Genomic DNA, 15261 nt, shown 5'->3' on the forward strand with positions numbered 1-15261 from the left:
CTCCTTCCCTCCCTCTCTCTCTCTCTCTCTCTCTCTCTCTCTCTCTCTGCGGTCCAGTCTGGGGAGCGCGAGCGTCTCCAGGCGGAGCTGGTGGAGGCCAAGGACAAGGCCCGGCGGCGGTCCATCGGCAACATCAAGTTCATCGGCGAGCTGTTCAAGCTGAAGATGCTGACGGAGGCCATCATGCTTGACTGCGTGGTGAAGCTGCTGAAGAACCACGACCAGGAGTCCCTGGAGTGTCTCTGCAGGCTGTTCTCCACCATCGGCAAGGACCTGGACTTTGAGAAGACCAAGGTGAGGCGTGGGAGGGTGTTAGATAGGGGGTGTGAGGCATGGGGGGGAGGGGGAGGCAGGGGTGACGCATGGGGGGAGTTGGACAGGGTGGGGAGACACAGTTGTGAGGCGTTGGGGAGGGGGGGGAGGAGGGTGGTGGTGGTGGTGGTGAGACATGGGGGGGGGGGGGGGGGCAGGGGTGAGGCATGGGGGGGAGTTAGATAGGGGGTGTGAGGCATGGGGGGGAGGGGGCGGCAGGGGTGAGTTGGACAGGGTGGGGGGACACAGTTGTGAGGCGTTGGGGAGGGGGGGAGGAGGAGGGTGGTGGTGGTGGTGGTGGTGAGACATGGAATGAAAATATGGTTCTCTTCGTTTGATATAGGGAGTCATGTCATGGAGAGGGTTTTTACGCAGTGTTTATGGTTAGGCAAACCGCACAAACTTTTTTCCGCAACCGCACTATGCTGGCTCGGATAGATGGTTTCCCTTCACATAGCTGCTTTCAGTTGTAGCTGTTTCAACAGCTATGGTGGATGAGGAACCAACCATCCATCCAGCCCCCTCCCCCAGTTAGGGTGCTTCCTGGTTTGGTGGATTTTGTGGCAGTGTGGAGAGGGGGGGGGGCATAGAAGAGATGGACTGAAGACGTGCTGGCCGGAAAACGTCTGTTTGGTGCTAGGACACTTTGGTTTCACCGACTAAAGGCTTAAGCCTAGTCCTCGACTAGATCACACTTTCAATGTAAAACCTCCATTGAAGATGCTTTTTTAGTCTAGGATTAGGCTTACGTCTTGTCTGGGACACCGGGCCCATTGTGTTACAGTTTAAAGTTGTTGCAACTGTTTGTCCCTTTTCATGGGATTCACTTTCACACAGACTTAACTGAGAACTGGTAACATCATCCCTTTTTCCTTCATTTCCGCCGGTGTTGATTCTCCCTCTGTTCTGGACTTCCTGACTGAGTTGGGATTTTGATTTCCCTAAAGGAACCAGACATTATAGCTCACTGTTATTATTGTTTAAAAATAGATTTCAAATTTCCTTTTTTTTTTTTATGTCGGTCGATAGAGTAAATACATCTATTGATCTGCTCACACTACTGTGTTTTCACAACATCGCTGACCCCCTTTTTGCTTGCTTTTGGCCGTCATAAGATCAGGCTTTAAATATTATTTTTTTTATATATATATATACACTATAATCAGGGGTGCACATAACTTTTTGGGGCCAGTGCTCAGAGGAGCACCTAGGGATGCTGCTTGGTGCTCCCCGAGCTCGCGAGTCACGACCCGTCCCACAGGATGGATAAAAAAGGGATACATGGATAACTTATATTAGCAATTATTTATTCATAAATAAAGATGAACGAACAAATTATTGTGTGCAAAACAAAAGAAACAAATGCAAAATCAAATGACTGCTCTTTAAGCATGAAAGTCTGTCAGACTCCTTTAAACACAATGAAATCAACTGACATCTCTTTAAACACTAACTGAATGTCTGTTCTTTAAACACAATGAAATCAACTGACATCTCTTTAAGCACTGCTCTGTTCTGTAAACACTGAAATCAACTTTTCAACAAAAAGTTACAGCCTAAGCATTTATTTATGCTACAAGCTTAATCATCATCATCACTGCTCTCTTGACTGCTGTTATCACTGTCCTCAATTTCAACCATGGTAGAGGATGTTGTAGGCTATCACTTTAAATAGCTCATTATTTTGATTGTGCAACAAAGTCTTTTTTTTTTCTTCTAATAGAATTCCCAACCATATTCCCTGGGTCAGGGGTCGAGGTGCGATAATGAAGCTGTAAAACAAACGTCTGAACGTTTGAAAGCTTCAGAGAAAAGAAACGTGTCCCTTGGTGTTGTTTTTCCTTTTAGCCACGAGTCGTTCGGGACTGAATTTTCACGTGGCGGCGAGATAACCGTGCGATACGCGATACGCGGAATGAAAGTACGAGTTACGATACTTTCCGAATGTTTTCGTGAGGGGAGTCGCCGTGGTCGTCGTCGGTCGACTGTTGTGATGGATTACTCGTCGGGCCTTCGGCTGAGGGGACGGCAAATAGTTACTTTGTGGGGCTTGCAGTGATGCAGCAGTCAGCAGTCAGCAGTTGGATTTTGAGGAAGTAAATTCCTCTACCAGCGGTTCCAGCTGTTGGTGCGCAAGAGCGCGTTCATGCGGCTGATCTGCCGCGCAGCATGCATTTTGGTGACGCATGCGCACTGGCGCACCAGTTATGTGCACCCCTGACTATAATATATATATACTATAATATATATATTATAAATTGAGTTATAATACCTCTAACCTAAGGAAACGCACTCGAACACCGCTCTGTCTTTTGTTCCATCGTGCCCCCCCTAAAAGGCTCTGTTGGGTCTCGGGGGGGGGGGGCAGTAGAGCAACAGAACCACTCTCTCTCTCTCTCTCTCTCTCTTCCAAGTCGTAAAAGTTGCACAGTTGCAACTTTTTTGGGGTGTAATGAGAGGAAATGGCTGTGGCTGCTGTCCTGCTGTCCTGCTGGAGGAGCTGGTGGGAAGATGACGGTGTTGTGTTGATGGTTTGGGAAATGACCCTTGACCCCTCGCTGTCTCTCTCTCTCTCTCTCTCTCTCTCTCTCTCTCTCTCTCTCTCTCTCTCTCTCTCTCTCTCTCTCTCTCTCTCTCTCTCTCTCTCTCTCTCTCTCTCTCTCACCCTAGCCACGCATGGACCTTTACTTCAATTACATGGAGAAAATCATCAAGGAGCGCAAGACATCGTCACGGATACGGTTTATGCTGCAGGACATAATCGACCTGCGATTGGTGAGTGTGTGTGTGTGTGTGTGTGTGTGTGTGTGTGTGTGAGTGTACAGGTGCGTGTGTGTGTGTGTGTGTGTGTGTGTGTGCATGTGTATGTGTATGTGTGTGTGCATATGCGTGTATGTATGTATGTGTGTGCGTGTATGTGTGTGTGCGTGTATGTGTGCATGTGTATGTGTGTGTGCATGTGTATGCGTGCGCGTCTTCTAACGGTGGTGGTTTTCTGGTCTCTGGTCCGCGGTGCAGCACAACTGGGTGTCGAGGCGGGTGGACCAGGGCCCCAAGACCATCGAGCAGATCCACAAGGAGGCCAAGATAGAGGAGCAGGAGGAGCAGAGGAAGGTCCACCAGCAGATACTCAACAAGGACTCCGGCAGCAAGGGGAGGAGGCCAGGTCAGTCAGGCTCAGGACCCACAGAGAAATCCTCTTTAAGGCTTAGAGCACAGCCAGGCAGGGAGACAGGCAGGCAGGGAGACAGCCAGGCAGGGAGACAGGCAGGCAGAAAGGCAGGCAGGGAGACAGGCAGGGAGACAGACAGCCAGACAGACAGACAGCCAGCCAGCCAGACAGACAGACAGACAGGCAGGCAGGCAGGGGCAGGCAGGCAGACAGACAGACAGACAGACAGACAGACAGACAGAGAGACATACAGTCGAACTCACAACCACCAAATCTACAGTCGAACTCACAACACCAGCCCTACATCTCTCTCTACCCCCCAGCCCTACATCTCTCTCTACCCCCCAGCCCTACATCTCTCTCTACCCCCCAGCCCTACATCTCTCTCTACCCCCCAGCCCTACATCCCTCTGTACCACCCAGCCCTACATCCCTCTCTACCCCCCAGCCCAACATCTCTCTCTACCCCCCAGCCCTACATCCCTCTCTACCCCCCAGCCCTACATCCCTCTCTACCCCCCAGCCCTACATCTCTCTCTATCCTCCAGCCCTACATCTCTCTCTATCCCCCAGCCCTACATCTCTCTCTACCCCCCAGCCCTACATCTCTCTCTACCACCCCGCCCTAGATGCCATTATGAGTATCAGGTGGAAACACTAACCTTGTCCTCAATTTCCTTTCAGAATTTTGAACAAAATAATGTACATTAAACTCCGAGCAGCTGTGAAGTCCAAACCACAGTGATGTCACCGGTGGAGGAGAACGGAGAGGGAAGCATTTTATAATCTTTTTGATTAAACACAAATCCTCTGAATAACCTGCATCCATTGTTTGTGTCTGCCACCCCCCACCCCCCAAACTAATGCCATCGTCTGGTGCTTGTTTTCTGCATAATGTGCTCATTGATGTGGTATTCAGGCTCATGGTTATAAAGGATTGCAAGATACAGTATGCCTTCTATCCTATGAAACATTATATTACATAACACAGTTACACATTTGCCCTGGCAAATCATTGGCAAATTATTGTGTTTTACCTGTTCTATGTGTTCCATGTCACTCCCCGTTCTTCTCCCCGCGGCCCCTCGTTGGGCTGCACCCCCACCTGCTGGAATTGCTTCGCAAACTGTTTATTTCACTCAAACACATAGCCTACCTATAAATAGTAAAAAACAGAGAAACTGATATCGGATGCAGTGGTGTCCTTTTTTCCAGAGCTGTATGCATGTATAACTGCCAACCCTAAAATGTTAAAAGATTATTTAAAACACATTAGCAATTAGGAAAATTAGGAACGCTTCACGATTGTGCGCCGGGGCCATGCTAATCTTCTCTGTATCATTCCAATTTTAGTATATGTGCCGCCGAAGCGAACACAAAATTACTACCGTAAGAAAATCGATTTGAAGGGGGCGTCCTGGTGGACATTTTCAGTCATGGTTCGGATAAAACAGACTTGTACTTAGTATTATATCCCTCAAACGTGCCTCAGCTGGACCCCGCAATCACGTCAGTCAGAGAAGATCAGTAAAATATACACAGATAGTCACCGTATGGACATATTATTATTTTGGAAAGTATAATGTTCTTATTGAGTCTCTGCCTCAAACGGAGCCGCAGTGCAGCATGGGAGATATGCAGAGAGCCTCGCGGTGATTGGTTAACGCCAATAAAAGGATCAGATTTCACATGGGGGGGGAGAGGCCATGCTGTACTCTGGCTCTGTTCAGTCAATGCTCAATGCTCTTATTCAATGCACAATAACAACATTATACTCTAACATCTCATCATATGTCCATATGGTATTATCTGACACTATCTGTGTGTCTTTTGCTGATCTTCTCTGTCTGAGGTGACCGGGCGGTCCCGCTGAGGCCCGTTTGAGGGTTATATCAAGTTATATCAAACTCCCCGATGAGAAAGGCGGCTGGAAAGGCAGCTAATACAGCCAATCATGGACCTTGGATTATGAAGAACAGGCCAATGAAACATTGCGAGTTTCTGGCTAGGGAGGGACATGCAAATTAAGACAGATAAGACCATTAGAACACTAGGTATCCCCCACAAGGATGACACGCAAGTTCTGATAAACACCTTATACTGATCCACGGGCTGAACCAGCGCTGCACACAAGAGCCCTCGGCATGGCGAGTCTCATCATGATTATCTACAATCATTCACCTGTAGGCGTACTCAATTTACAGTAAGTTGTCAGTGAGGTCACCTTGTTGCGTCCTTCTGAAAGGTAACAAGTTCTACAGCAATAACTGTAAGCAGTTGCAGCACAGCTGCAGCGCGGAATACCACCAGCATCCGTCCAACTTCCCTGCTTTTCCCAGCTTTTTCTTAGATTACAGAAAGGTTCCACCTCTAAGAGGACGGTTCTAAGTCAACGAAAGAGCTTGAAAAGTCAAAAGATACAGCCTAATGTTGGTGCCTATTCAGATACAAAAGAACTGGTCTGTTAGAAAAGACTACAAGTGATTTCTATTACCTCTGGCCTTTAACGGCAGCAAGCAAAGATGGTCGCTTGACTGTACTGTGACCCCACTACATGAGCTCTCAGATACATAGATCACCCATACACCCCAAAAAATCAATTACACAGACAATGTTTTTGCAATGTTCAAATATATTTAATTCATAGGCAATTATGCACATCTTTCCATCTTTGATCTTCTCCATAATTTCTAGCATCAAATCAAACATACTACTCTCTATTAGAGGACTTATTGTTAGGGGATATTTGAGCTCTGTGGAGGTGTGTCTGGTTCTGCTTACACTGCCTGGGCCAGACCCACCATGTTGTTCTGTCTGTCAAAGACGGTGTAGAACTCCCTGATGAAGAATCTCCCCAGGTCCACAGCCTGCTACTGACACCGCTGCCCAGGCCAGAGTTCTAGAACGCTGCCCAGGCCAGAGTAGCAGCCGTCAGAGTTCTAGAACGACAAGAGCGGAGGAATTTACTGATGGAATTCCACTTCTACTTCAAGAGATTTAAATTAAATGTTGCTTTAGGCATTGGCTGGGTGGGCTGTCAGTAATGGAACCTGGTTAACCCATGGTTAATGTTGTTTGACACACCTACTAGCAGAGTGGACTGATCATAGGCTGCAGCAGCAGCAGCAGGTTGCACTCTCCCTAGTGGCCTGTAACATCATCTCAGGGAGAGCACTCCCCCTAGTGGCCAACATCATCTCAGGGAGAGCACACCCCCTAGTGGCCAACATCATCTCAGGGAGAGCACTCCCCCTAGTGGCCAACATCATCTCAGGGAGAGCACTCCCCCTAGTGGCCAACATCATCTCAGGGAGAGCACTCCCCCTAGTGGCCAACATCATCTCAGGGAGAGCGTAACGGTGATGCACCTGATGTAGCTACTTGTTGCTCATAACTGATGCTGGTAAGCGTGCTGTAATGCATGTTTGGGAAGACTAACAAGTCATTGGGCCATGATCGATACTAGCTGACATGAATGTGATAATGACAAAATACAAGAGACAAAACAAACAAAGTTGATGTTAGAAACTGATAACGTAATATAAGAACAAACGCTTGTGTATCACACACTACCAGTGAGACAGTTCAGAGGGGAGAGGGGGAGGGTCTGGGTTAGTAACAGACAGGAAATCCAAACCCTCTGTAGAGGGTGTAGGGTTAGTACAGATGCTGCCAGTATCACTCACACACAAAGATACACACACACACACACACACACACACACCACTTCCACCTCAGCTCCACCTACAGTCCCAGTCCCAGTCCTAGTCCAAATCCTACTCCTAGTCCCACCTACACCTCAGTCCTAGCTCTAATCCCACCCGCAGCCCAAGTGCCCCCCCCCCCACCCCCCCTGTGTCCTCCTCCAGACAGGCTTGTTAGCATGTCTACAGCTCTCCAACCGTCAATCAACAGAGTTCATTGGCTCTCATTGAAACCAGCTCCCTACGATGTGATACTTGGTGCTTCCCAGAGGGGAGAGAGGGTAGAGGGTCTCACCGCAGAAGCAGGAAACGACACATGGCTGTAGAATTGCTGAAGGTTTTTCTCGTTTGCACGGCAAAGACTGTGGGCTAGTGGGTAATTATGTATAATGTGTAAATTGGTCTGCATTTTTAATTATGTATCTTATCTCCTAAGTGTTGAATACCACAACACACACACACACACACACGCACGCACTCACACACACACGCACGCACGCACACGCGTACGCACGCACTCACTCATGCACACACTCACACACACACACACACACACACACACACAAACACACTCTCTAAGAAGCACATCTGTGTCCAATCAAGATAAGGAAAATAGGAAACACATTGTCTATTGTTGGATGAGCTATAATGTCAACATGTACATGACACATTCATCAACTCATTAACTCTTGACAACATGACAAACCATTAAGCTTAAATAATAGTTAGATGGGCAAAACAAAGAAATGAATATATTAAATAAGTCAAAATATCTCATTCCCAGCCTCATCACCAGTATGGGAAGGTGGGGGCCATTTTGTGAGATTTACAGTAGTAAATGCAAGCAACCTGGTGTGGACGTCTGCCAGTGTCTGTCTGCCACTGAACCAGAATGGAACAGAACTCCTATGAGCCCAGCCTCAGGCAGGTGGAGGGTGACATCTAGTGGACAGAAAACTGTACTGCAGCTCAACACAACTCTTATTATTGACACTTCACTATGATGGTGAGATGTGAAATGAGATCATGTGAAATGTCTTGAAGTAGATGAGTCTTTTTTTTCTCAGGACTGCCCGAGTAGCTCAGTGTGTTAAGTCTCAGTCTGTCTTTTTAACGCTGAAGGCCAGGGTTCAAATCCAATGACCTATTGACTTTTTCTAGACTGTGTCTGCTGCTGCTGCTGCCTGTATGACAGTGTGATTGATTCCATCAGATATGATTACATGACTACATGACTACATGATGATACACATGATCAGATAGATAGACAGAGACAGAGGACAGAGATTCTACACTGATCAGAGCCTTGTGAACAGATGTGGGACTGAATTTCTTCAAGTAGGTGATTTTTTTTTTCTTCTCCCAGCTCTGTCACAGTGGCTCAGTGTGTTAAGTCTCCTGTCTATTAGACTGATAGGCTGGGGTTCAAATCCCCTGTCCAGTGTTTTAGTATCTCTTGATTTGTTCCAAGTATGTGACTACTCATGCCTGTCACACACAGGCAGACAGAGTCACACGGACACACAGACAGACACACACACACACACACACACACACACAGACAGCTCATTCAACCTGCACAGAGGAATTGAAGAATATCATTATGGTCTGTATCTGACAATGACCTTTCATGACTGGCACGGTGGGTCAGTGTGTTAAGTCTCCCGGCTGGTAAAATGTTGCCGGGGGGGGGGGCATCAAATCATACTCTCACCTAGAGCCGGACCTGGTTGTGAGAGACGCCACTGCAGTCTTCCCAAGGTAAAATAGACACTTAAAGTACAGTAGCCTACCCAGCAAGCACCGACGGACCTGGACGAATTCGGACCAGCCCGATAACGGCCAGACCACGTAATATCACAACTAGTTAGTATCTGGCCCAGAATATCACCCTATTTCAACTAAAATATATATTTATTTTTCTATATTTGTCGGGAGAAAATACCCAAATGTGAAATCCCAGCAACAACCCGTCAACTCTGGTGTGAAGTCATCTCTGTTGTGACAGACAGACATCAAAAGCCCAATGCACACAGCGTGCGATTTCTGTTGCACGTCAACATTCCATTTTGAAGTTTGAATGGAAGTCTATGAGAAAATCGCATCCCAATGCACACGGCCCCGATTTTAATCGCACGGCGAAAATTTGATTCCATTCATGACAACAATGGAAGTTGTCGTGCAACAGAAATCGCACGCTGTGTGCATTGGGCTAAAGTGGTTTTGATTTGAAAAAAAGGGCCGATTGCGTCACAGTGATGAGCGTGACGTCACGGGAAAAGCACCCTGGCCTTACCCCCACCGTCCACTCTCCCCTCCATAAGGGGAATGATTTTCTCTCATTTTGCGTGTCTGTCTGTACGCACAGAGCCACACAATAAAACCCGCTATCAATTGGAGATCACCTGCTCTTGTCTTCACTGGTAACATAAGCAGTTATGGAACTAAGTAGGAATTAGAAGGGTAAAAGAGAACTGATAAAATATGAATAAAACATTAATAGAATGTAATAAAGATAATTTAAAAAATAATATAATAATACATTATGACATCACAAAGACATGTGACAGGTATCTTGAGCATGATTTGTCCAAAACAAACCCAACCAATTGTAACTCTGTCAATAAAGTTCAATCTAATCTAATCTAATCTAATCTAAATGAAAGAGCGGATGAATAGATGAGAGAGGAAGTACGAAACAATTAGGAGGTTATTCTGTGTGGGTTATACTGAGTGGTTAGTCGAATGTATCGATTGCAAGTCGCTTTGGAATAAGGCGTCTGCTACATTGTGACATAAAACCAGTAGTGAGATTAACTGTAGTGTTTTCTTTAATTAAATGAATTACACGTCAGCATATTGTGTTACATGAAACACGTAGTTGGTTAATATAATGTGATGTACAACATCTCAGTCTTCCAGCTGAAACGTTAGGAGGATTTATTGCAAACATAACAACATACCAGTATTCAGTCACACTCGGCTTCTAAACACCAAGGCCACATTTGGGTGGAAGGGGCGGTGACATGATGCAGGAGGGGACAAGGACATCTCAACTCCTACGACCTCGATTCCTCCTTCACTCTCCAGGAGGGAGAGGATGGGAGGAGAGGAGGGGAGGAGAGGAAAGGAGGAGACAGGAGGAAGAGATGAGGGAGGAGAGGAGGGTATGAGAAGAGGACAGGAGGATTTGAGAGAAGATGATCTAGAAAAGGCTCATGTCATGACACAACCTTCTCCCTGATCCGATCAACAAGCACATGAACATACAGTAGATGATGGTGCAGCCAGCAGACCCCCCCTTCTTCTTTAGGGCTCCTGTCTCCTTTAAACACCTCCCACACTGGGAGCAGTCGTGTTAACTAGTGTGTGTGTTCTCTGGTGTTTCTTTAGGCATCCTGCCTGACTGAAACTCTTCCCACACTGGGAGCAGCAGAATGGCTTCTCTCCTGTGTGTATTCTCTGGTGTGTCTTTAGGTTTCCTGCCAGACTGAAACTCTTCCCACACTGGGAGCAGCAGAACGGCTTCTCTCCTGTGTGTATTCTCTGATGGCTCTTTAGGTCATCTGCCCGACTGAAACTCTTCCCACACTGGGAGCAGCAGAATGGCATCTCTCCTGTGTGTATTCTCTGGTGTCTCTTTAGGTGTCCTGCCACACTGAAACTCTTCCCACACTGGGAGCAGCAGAATGGCATCTCTCCTGTGTGTATTCTCTGGTGTATCTTTAGGTTTCCTGCCTGACTGAAACTCTTCCCACACTGGGAGCAGCAGAATGGCTTCTCTCCTGTGTGTATTCTTTGGTGTGTCTTTAGGTTTTTTGCCACACTGAAACTCTGCCCACACTGGGAGCAGTAGAACGGCTTCTCTCCTGTGTGTATTCTCTGATGGCTCTTTAGTTCATCTGCCCGACTGAAACTCTTCCCACACTGGGAGCAGCAGAATGGCATCTCTCCTGTGTGTATTCTCTGGTGTCTCTTTAGGTCATCTGCCCGACTGAAACTCTTCCCACACTGGGAGCAGCAGAATGGCTTCTCTCCTGTGTGTATTCTCTGGTGTCTCTTTAGGTCACCTGCCTGACTGAAACTCTTCCCACACTGGGAGCAGCAGAATGGCTTCTCTCCTGTGTGTATTCTCTGGTGTCTCTTTAGATCACTCATATGACCAAATCTCTTTCCATACTGAAGACAAGAGTGAGTCTTCTGTCCTCCTTGAGTCTGTGGTTGTGATTTAAGGTGAGTTGGACAAATGAAACTCTCACTGCAATCTAAACAGTGGTGATTCTTCTGTCTTGAGCTCCTCCTCCTCCTCCGTCTGTGTTGTTTATGGCTTCCTGATGCGGAGGAGCTGGGCTCCATGTCTGAGTCTGGGTTGGAGCTCTCTCCTGTAAGAATAGGAACATATTAGGGCTGTTACGATTATTCGACGTCGTCGACTACGTCAATACGTCGGTTAGCGTAATATGCGTCGGTTAGTCGTAAATAAACAAAATGGCGTTTTTTTTTTTTTTTTAAACCTTTATTTTACCAGGCGAGACAATTAAGTGTATGAGTGGAAAATGGATAGCTACTAGCTAATGTTACACAAGCAATGTAGCTCACCACAGTTCGTATGTCTTGTCTTCTGGTGTTAGTAACGTTAGCTATGTAGCTGGCTAGCTACGGTAGCCTATTGTCATTGTGGTGCGAGCACCTACTGTACGTTATCTAGCTCGTAGCTCGCATGCTACGTTAGCATCAATTTAGCTAATCATAACATAGCAGCGAGAGTAACGTTAGCTAGCTATGTGTTGTGGTGATGGATAGACTTCTAAATGGCCATGTTGGCATTCAAGTTGGCTAAACATAGCAGTGAGGTGGAGACAAATACGTTTTTGTTTTGTTTTGTTTTTTACAGTACAAAAATTATCGTTAGACTTATCGATAAATTAGTCGTTAGACTAATCGAATAATCGATAAAATAATCGCTAGATTAATCGTTAGAAAAATAGTCGTTTGGGACAGCACTAGAACATATACAGGATTAGAAACAACATGAGAACAAGTGCTGCTTCCATAGACTCAGCAGTGCCAGAAGTAACACCACATCTCTGGAGTCTGCACACGCTGTGGGAACATGAAGTGTTCAGAGAGTTACAGAGATATTACAACAAATGGATACCGTATCAATGTTTTATCATTAACAATTGATTTAAAGCATATTCTCTCAAACGGAGACAGAATCCAAGTTTAACGTTTCAGTTTAAGAGTATTCACGTTGTACCTAGTTTAACTGTCACTCACTGTCTTGCTCAACAGTTGTAATTCCATGATCAGTCATAGAAGTTAGAGAAATTGTAACAACTTTAGTTTGAATGAATCAACAACTGCTATGGAGGAAATCGTGGGGAAAATAAAAATGAAAATAAATGTCTGATTGCATACACCGCTAAATATCTGCCAGCGCCCTTTGAACTATTCATTAATCTGGTCTGGCTTTCACCAAATACTAGGGATGTCCCGATCCCACTTTTTCACTACCGATACCGATACCGATACCTGGGCTTCGGGTATCTGCGATACCGATACCGATCCAATATTTGTATATATTTTTTTACCCCTGAATAATAACAAATACCTCCCCAGTATATAGTCCACACCAACAACAGTTAAATTAAAGACTGCCAGCCTTTATTAAAGCAACAAATGCGACGTGTTGTGGATTGGAACTACGGATCATAAGCTTTCAAATGATGTGTCATACATTGAAATCCGAAAAAATATGAAGTTAGAGTCATTTGAATGTTGTTAGACGTCAGGCACATATAGAGTTAACCTCTTTGTAATGAAACCGGAGCTGTAACCATTATGCGCATTTTAAGCGCATATAGGACTCGCGTGAAGCATTTCTGCGACACGCGTTTCTGTTCACTGTTTTCATTCCCTCATCGCTTATACACATAAGTTTGACTGCGCATGACAGTAGTTCAGCAGTAGTCGCACTGGTGCGATTGAATGTATTTCCAAGTCGCACAGAAATATATTCACTCGCAAATGCGACCAAAACAGTCGCCCTGGTCATGCACGTGAGTGACACACCAGATCGGGCACGCGGATCGGAGCCTTTTTTTTCTGGTGCGATCCGCGATCCAGCATTCAGGACCAATATCGCGGCGATATCCGATATCAGTATCGGATCGGGACATCCCTACCAAATACAGAACATGAACTCACCATCCTCACCATCTGTGTCCACCAATCCATCTTCTCCTTGCTCTTCTTTCATCATGACATCTTCATCCTCCACTTCCTCTTCTTCTCCTCCTTCCTCTCCTTTCACAACTTCATATTCTCTTCCCTCTTCTTTCACCATCACATCTTTAATCTCTTCCTCCTCTACTTCTTCTTTCACCATCACATCTTTCTTTTCTTCCTCCTCTCCTCTAACCTCCTCCTCCTCTTTCACCATCACATCTACCATCTCTTCATCCTCTCCTCCTTCTTCCTCTACTTCTTCTTTCACCATCACTTCTTTCTCCTCCACTCCCTCCCCTCCTTCCTCCTCTTTCACGACCACGTTGACTTCCAGTGTTTGACTGCAGTATTCCAGCTTCACGGCCACCATCTTTGGACCCCACGTTGTGCTTTTCTGGACTGAAGAACCACAGCAGGAACTCTGTGGACTTGGGTTCAGAAACAGTAGCTGTGAGGTGGAGCTGTGTAGAGAAAACAAATGAAGCACAACCAGTCACAGATACATTTCACATTTTGTTCAGTAATTTCACCAATGTAGATACAAATATATAGATATACATTATACCTATATACAGTAAAACTAACAAACATATATATTTATATATTTGTGCCCATTTACACTAATCAAGAAGCTGAAGAACAAATAATAAAATAGAGCGTTTTCCATCGTGCACATACCTATTCAGATAGGGCCACTCTATTGGTTTAATTGATTAATCAGCTGTGCACTGTGTGTTCCAACAGTTTACCGCACAGCTGATTAATCAATTAAACCAATAGAGTGAGACAGGATATGTTCATGCAAGGTGCCTTTCAGGAAGTAGTGGAGATCGTGCACCTAGCCTATTCAAAGCTTCACACACCAACGCCACGGTGTCATTATCACTCTGCCTGCTAGACATTTATTGTCCAATTGATGGCGCAGTGGAGCAAATGAAGCAACACGAAGCTTCGGCCCATGTGTGACGCAATTAGGCGGTGGGCCGAAGCTGTCTATCTGCTTTCGTTTGTGAAATGATCGATCTACAACTACAGACTAGTTGATTTTTTCATATAAGCTAAATAGTTTTTTTTTGGAACATGTTTCCGTCAGTTGGTAGACGTTGGTCGATCAACGTTTTATGAAAAGTAAACTTACGATCCATAAGTTAATAAGGAGAATGATTGGGGCTACTATGCCGCTAACCAATCAAAACCCGTTAAAGCGTCACCTGACTTGACGTCTGCCAATGATATTCCTTCAAAATACGGAACTAGGAAGTAAACAACGTATTATCTGGAAAGACGAGAAGACTGAGTTGTTTCGGATAACTTTACTGTCAAGTAATGTTTCAGGTAAGATTTGCACGTCATACTAATTCATATCACATATTAATGAACAAGTCCATGTCATGTTGTGTGAATACAAACATGTTCTAATATGCTATTTTAGTGAAAAATCCAACCAAACGTCACCCGCGATTGTGAAGCTAATGAATTAACAAGCTATCTAACTTTAAAGGGTACAATAGCTAAGTTAACAATGTCAACTATGTCTATTCTCAATCATTTCAGTAATAATTGTGCCAAATTGGGACCAGTAACATTAACTTGTGTGTGAGTATGTTACAGTATATGTGTGTGCAAGCATGTTTTTGATATTGTCAATCGTCTCACTTTTACGAGGTGAGCTGGTAAGACAAAACCCAAGACTAAATGTATCTTCACTTGCCTTGCCTATAATTGACGAGACTAGACAAAGATTCAAGTGTTTAGAGAACATTTATAACACTAGTGTGTTTTCGCAGTGCAAAAACAGACACATGTCTGTACATGGTAGGTTGTTAGATTTGCATGTGCATC

At 45.4% G+C, this 15261-nt stretch overlaps 1 protein-coding gene across 1 annotated transcript in view; it reads left to right on the plus strand.

Moving 5' to 3' along the window:
• The window catches only part of LOC308173709 (eukaryotic translation initiation factor 4 gamma 3-like), a gene marked incomplete at both ends in the record, with an annotated part of 32462 nt that overhangs the window by 10163 nt on the left and 7038 nt on the right, over positions 1–15261 (plus strand). Inside the window, 3 exons of the mRNA XM_080550787.1 lie at positions 58–294; positions 2983–3087; positions 3331–3478. Coding sequence (XP_080406913.1) covers positions 58–294; positions 2983–3087; positions 3331–3478 — 490 coding nt within the window. The remainder of the gene's footprint in view (positions 1–57; positions 295–2982; positions 3088–3330; positions 3479–15261) is intronic.

The sequence above is a fragment of the Nansenia antarctica genome (assembly GCF_963989245.1).
Source record: "Nansenia antarctica genome assembly, contig: SUPER_18_unloc_1, whole genome shotgun sequence".
Taxonomy (NCBI): domain Eukaryota; kingdom Metazoa; phylum Chordata; class Actinopteri; order Argentiniformes; family Microstomatidae; genus Nansenia; species Nansenia antarctica.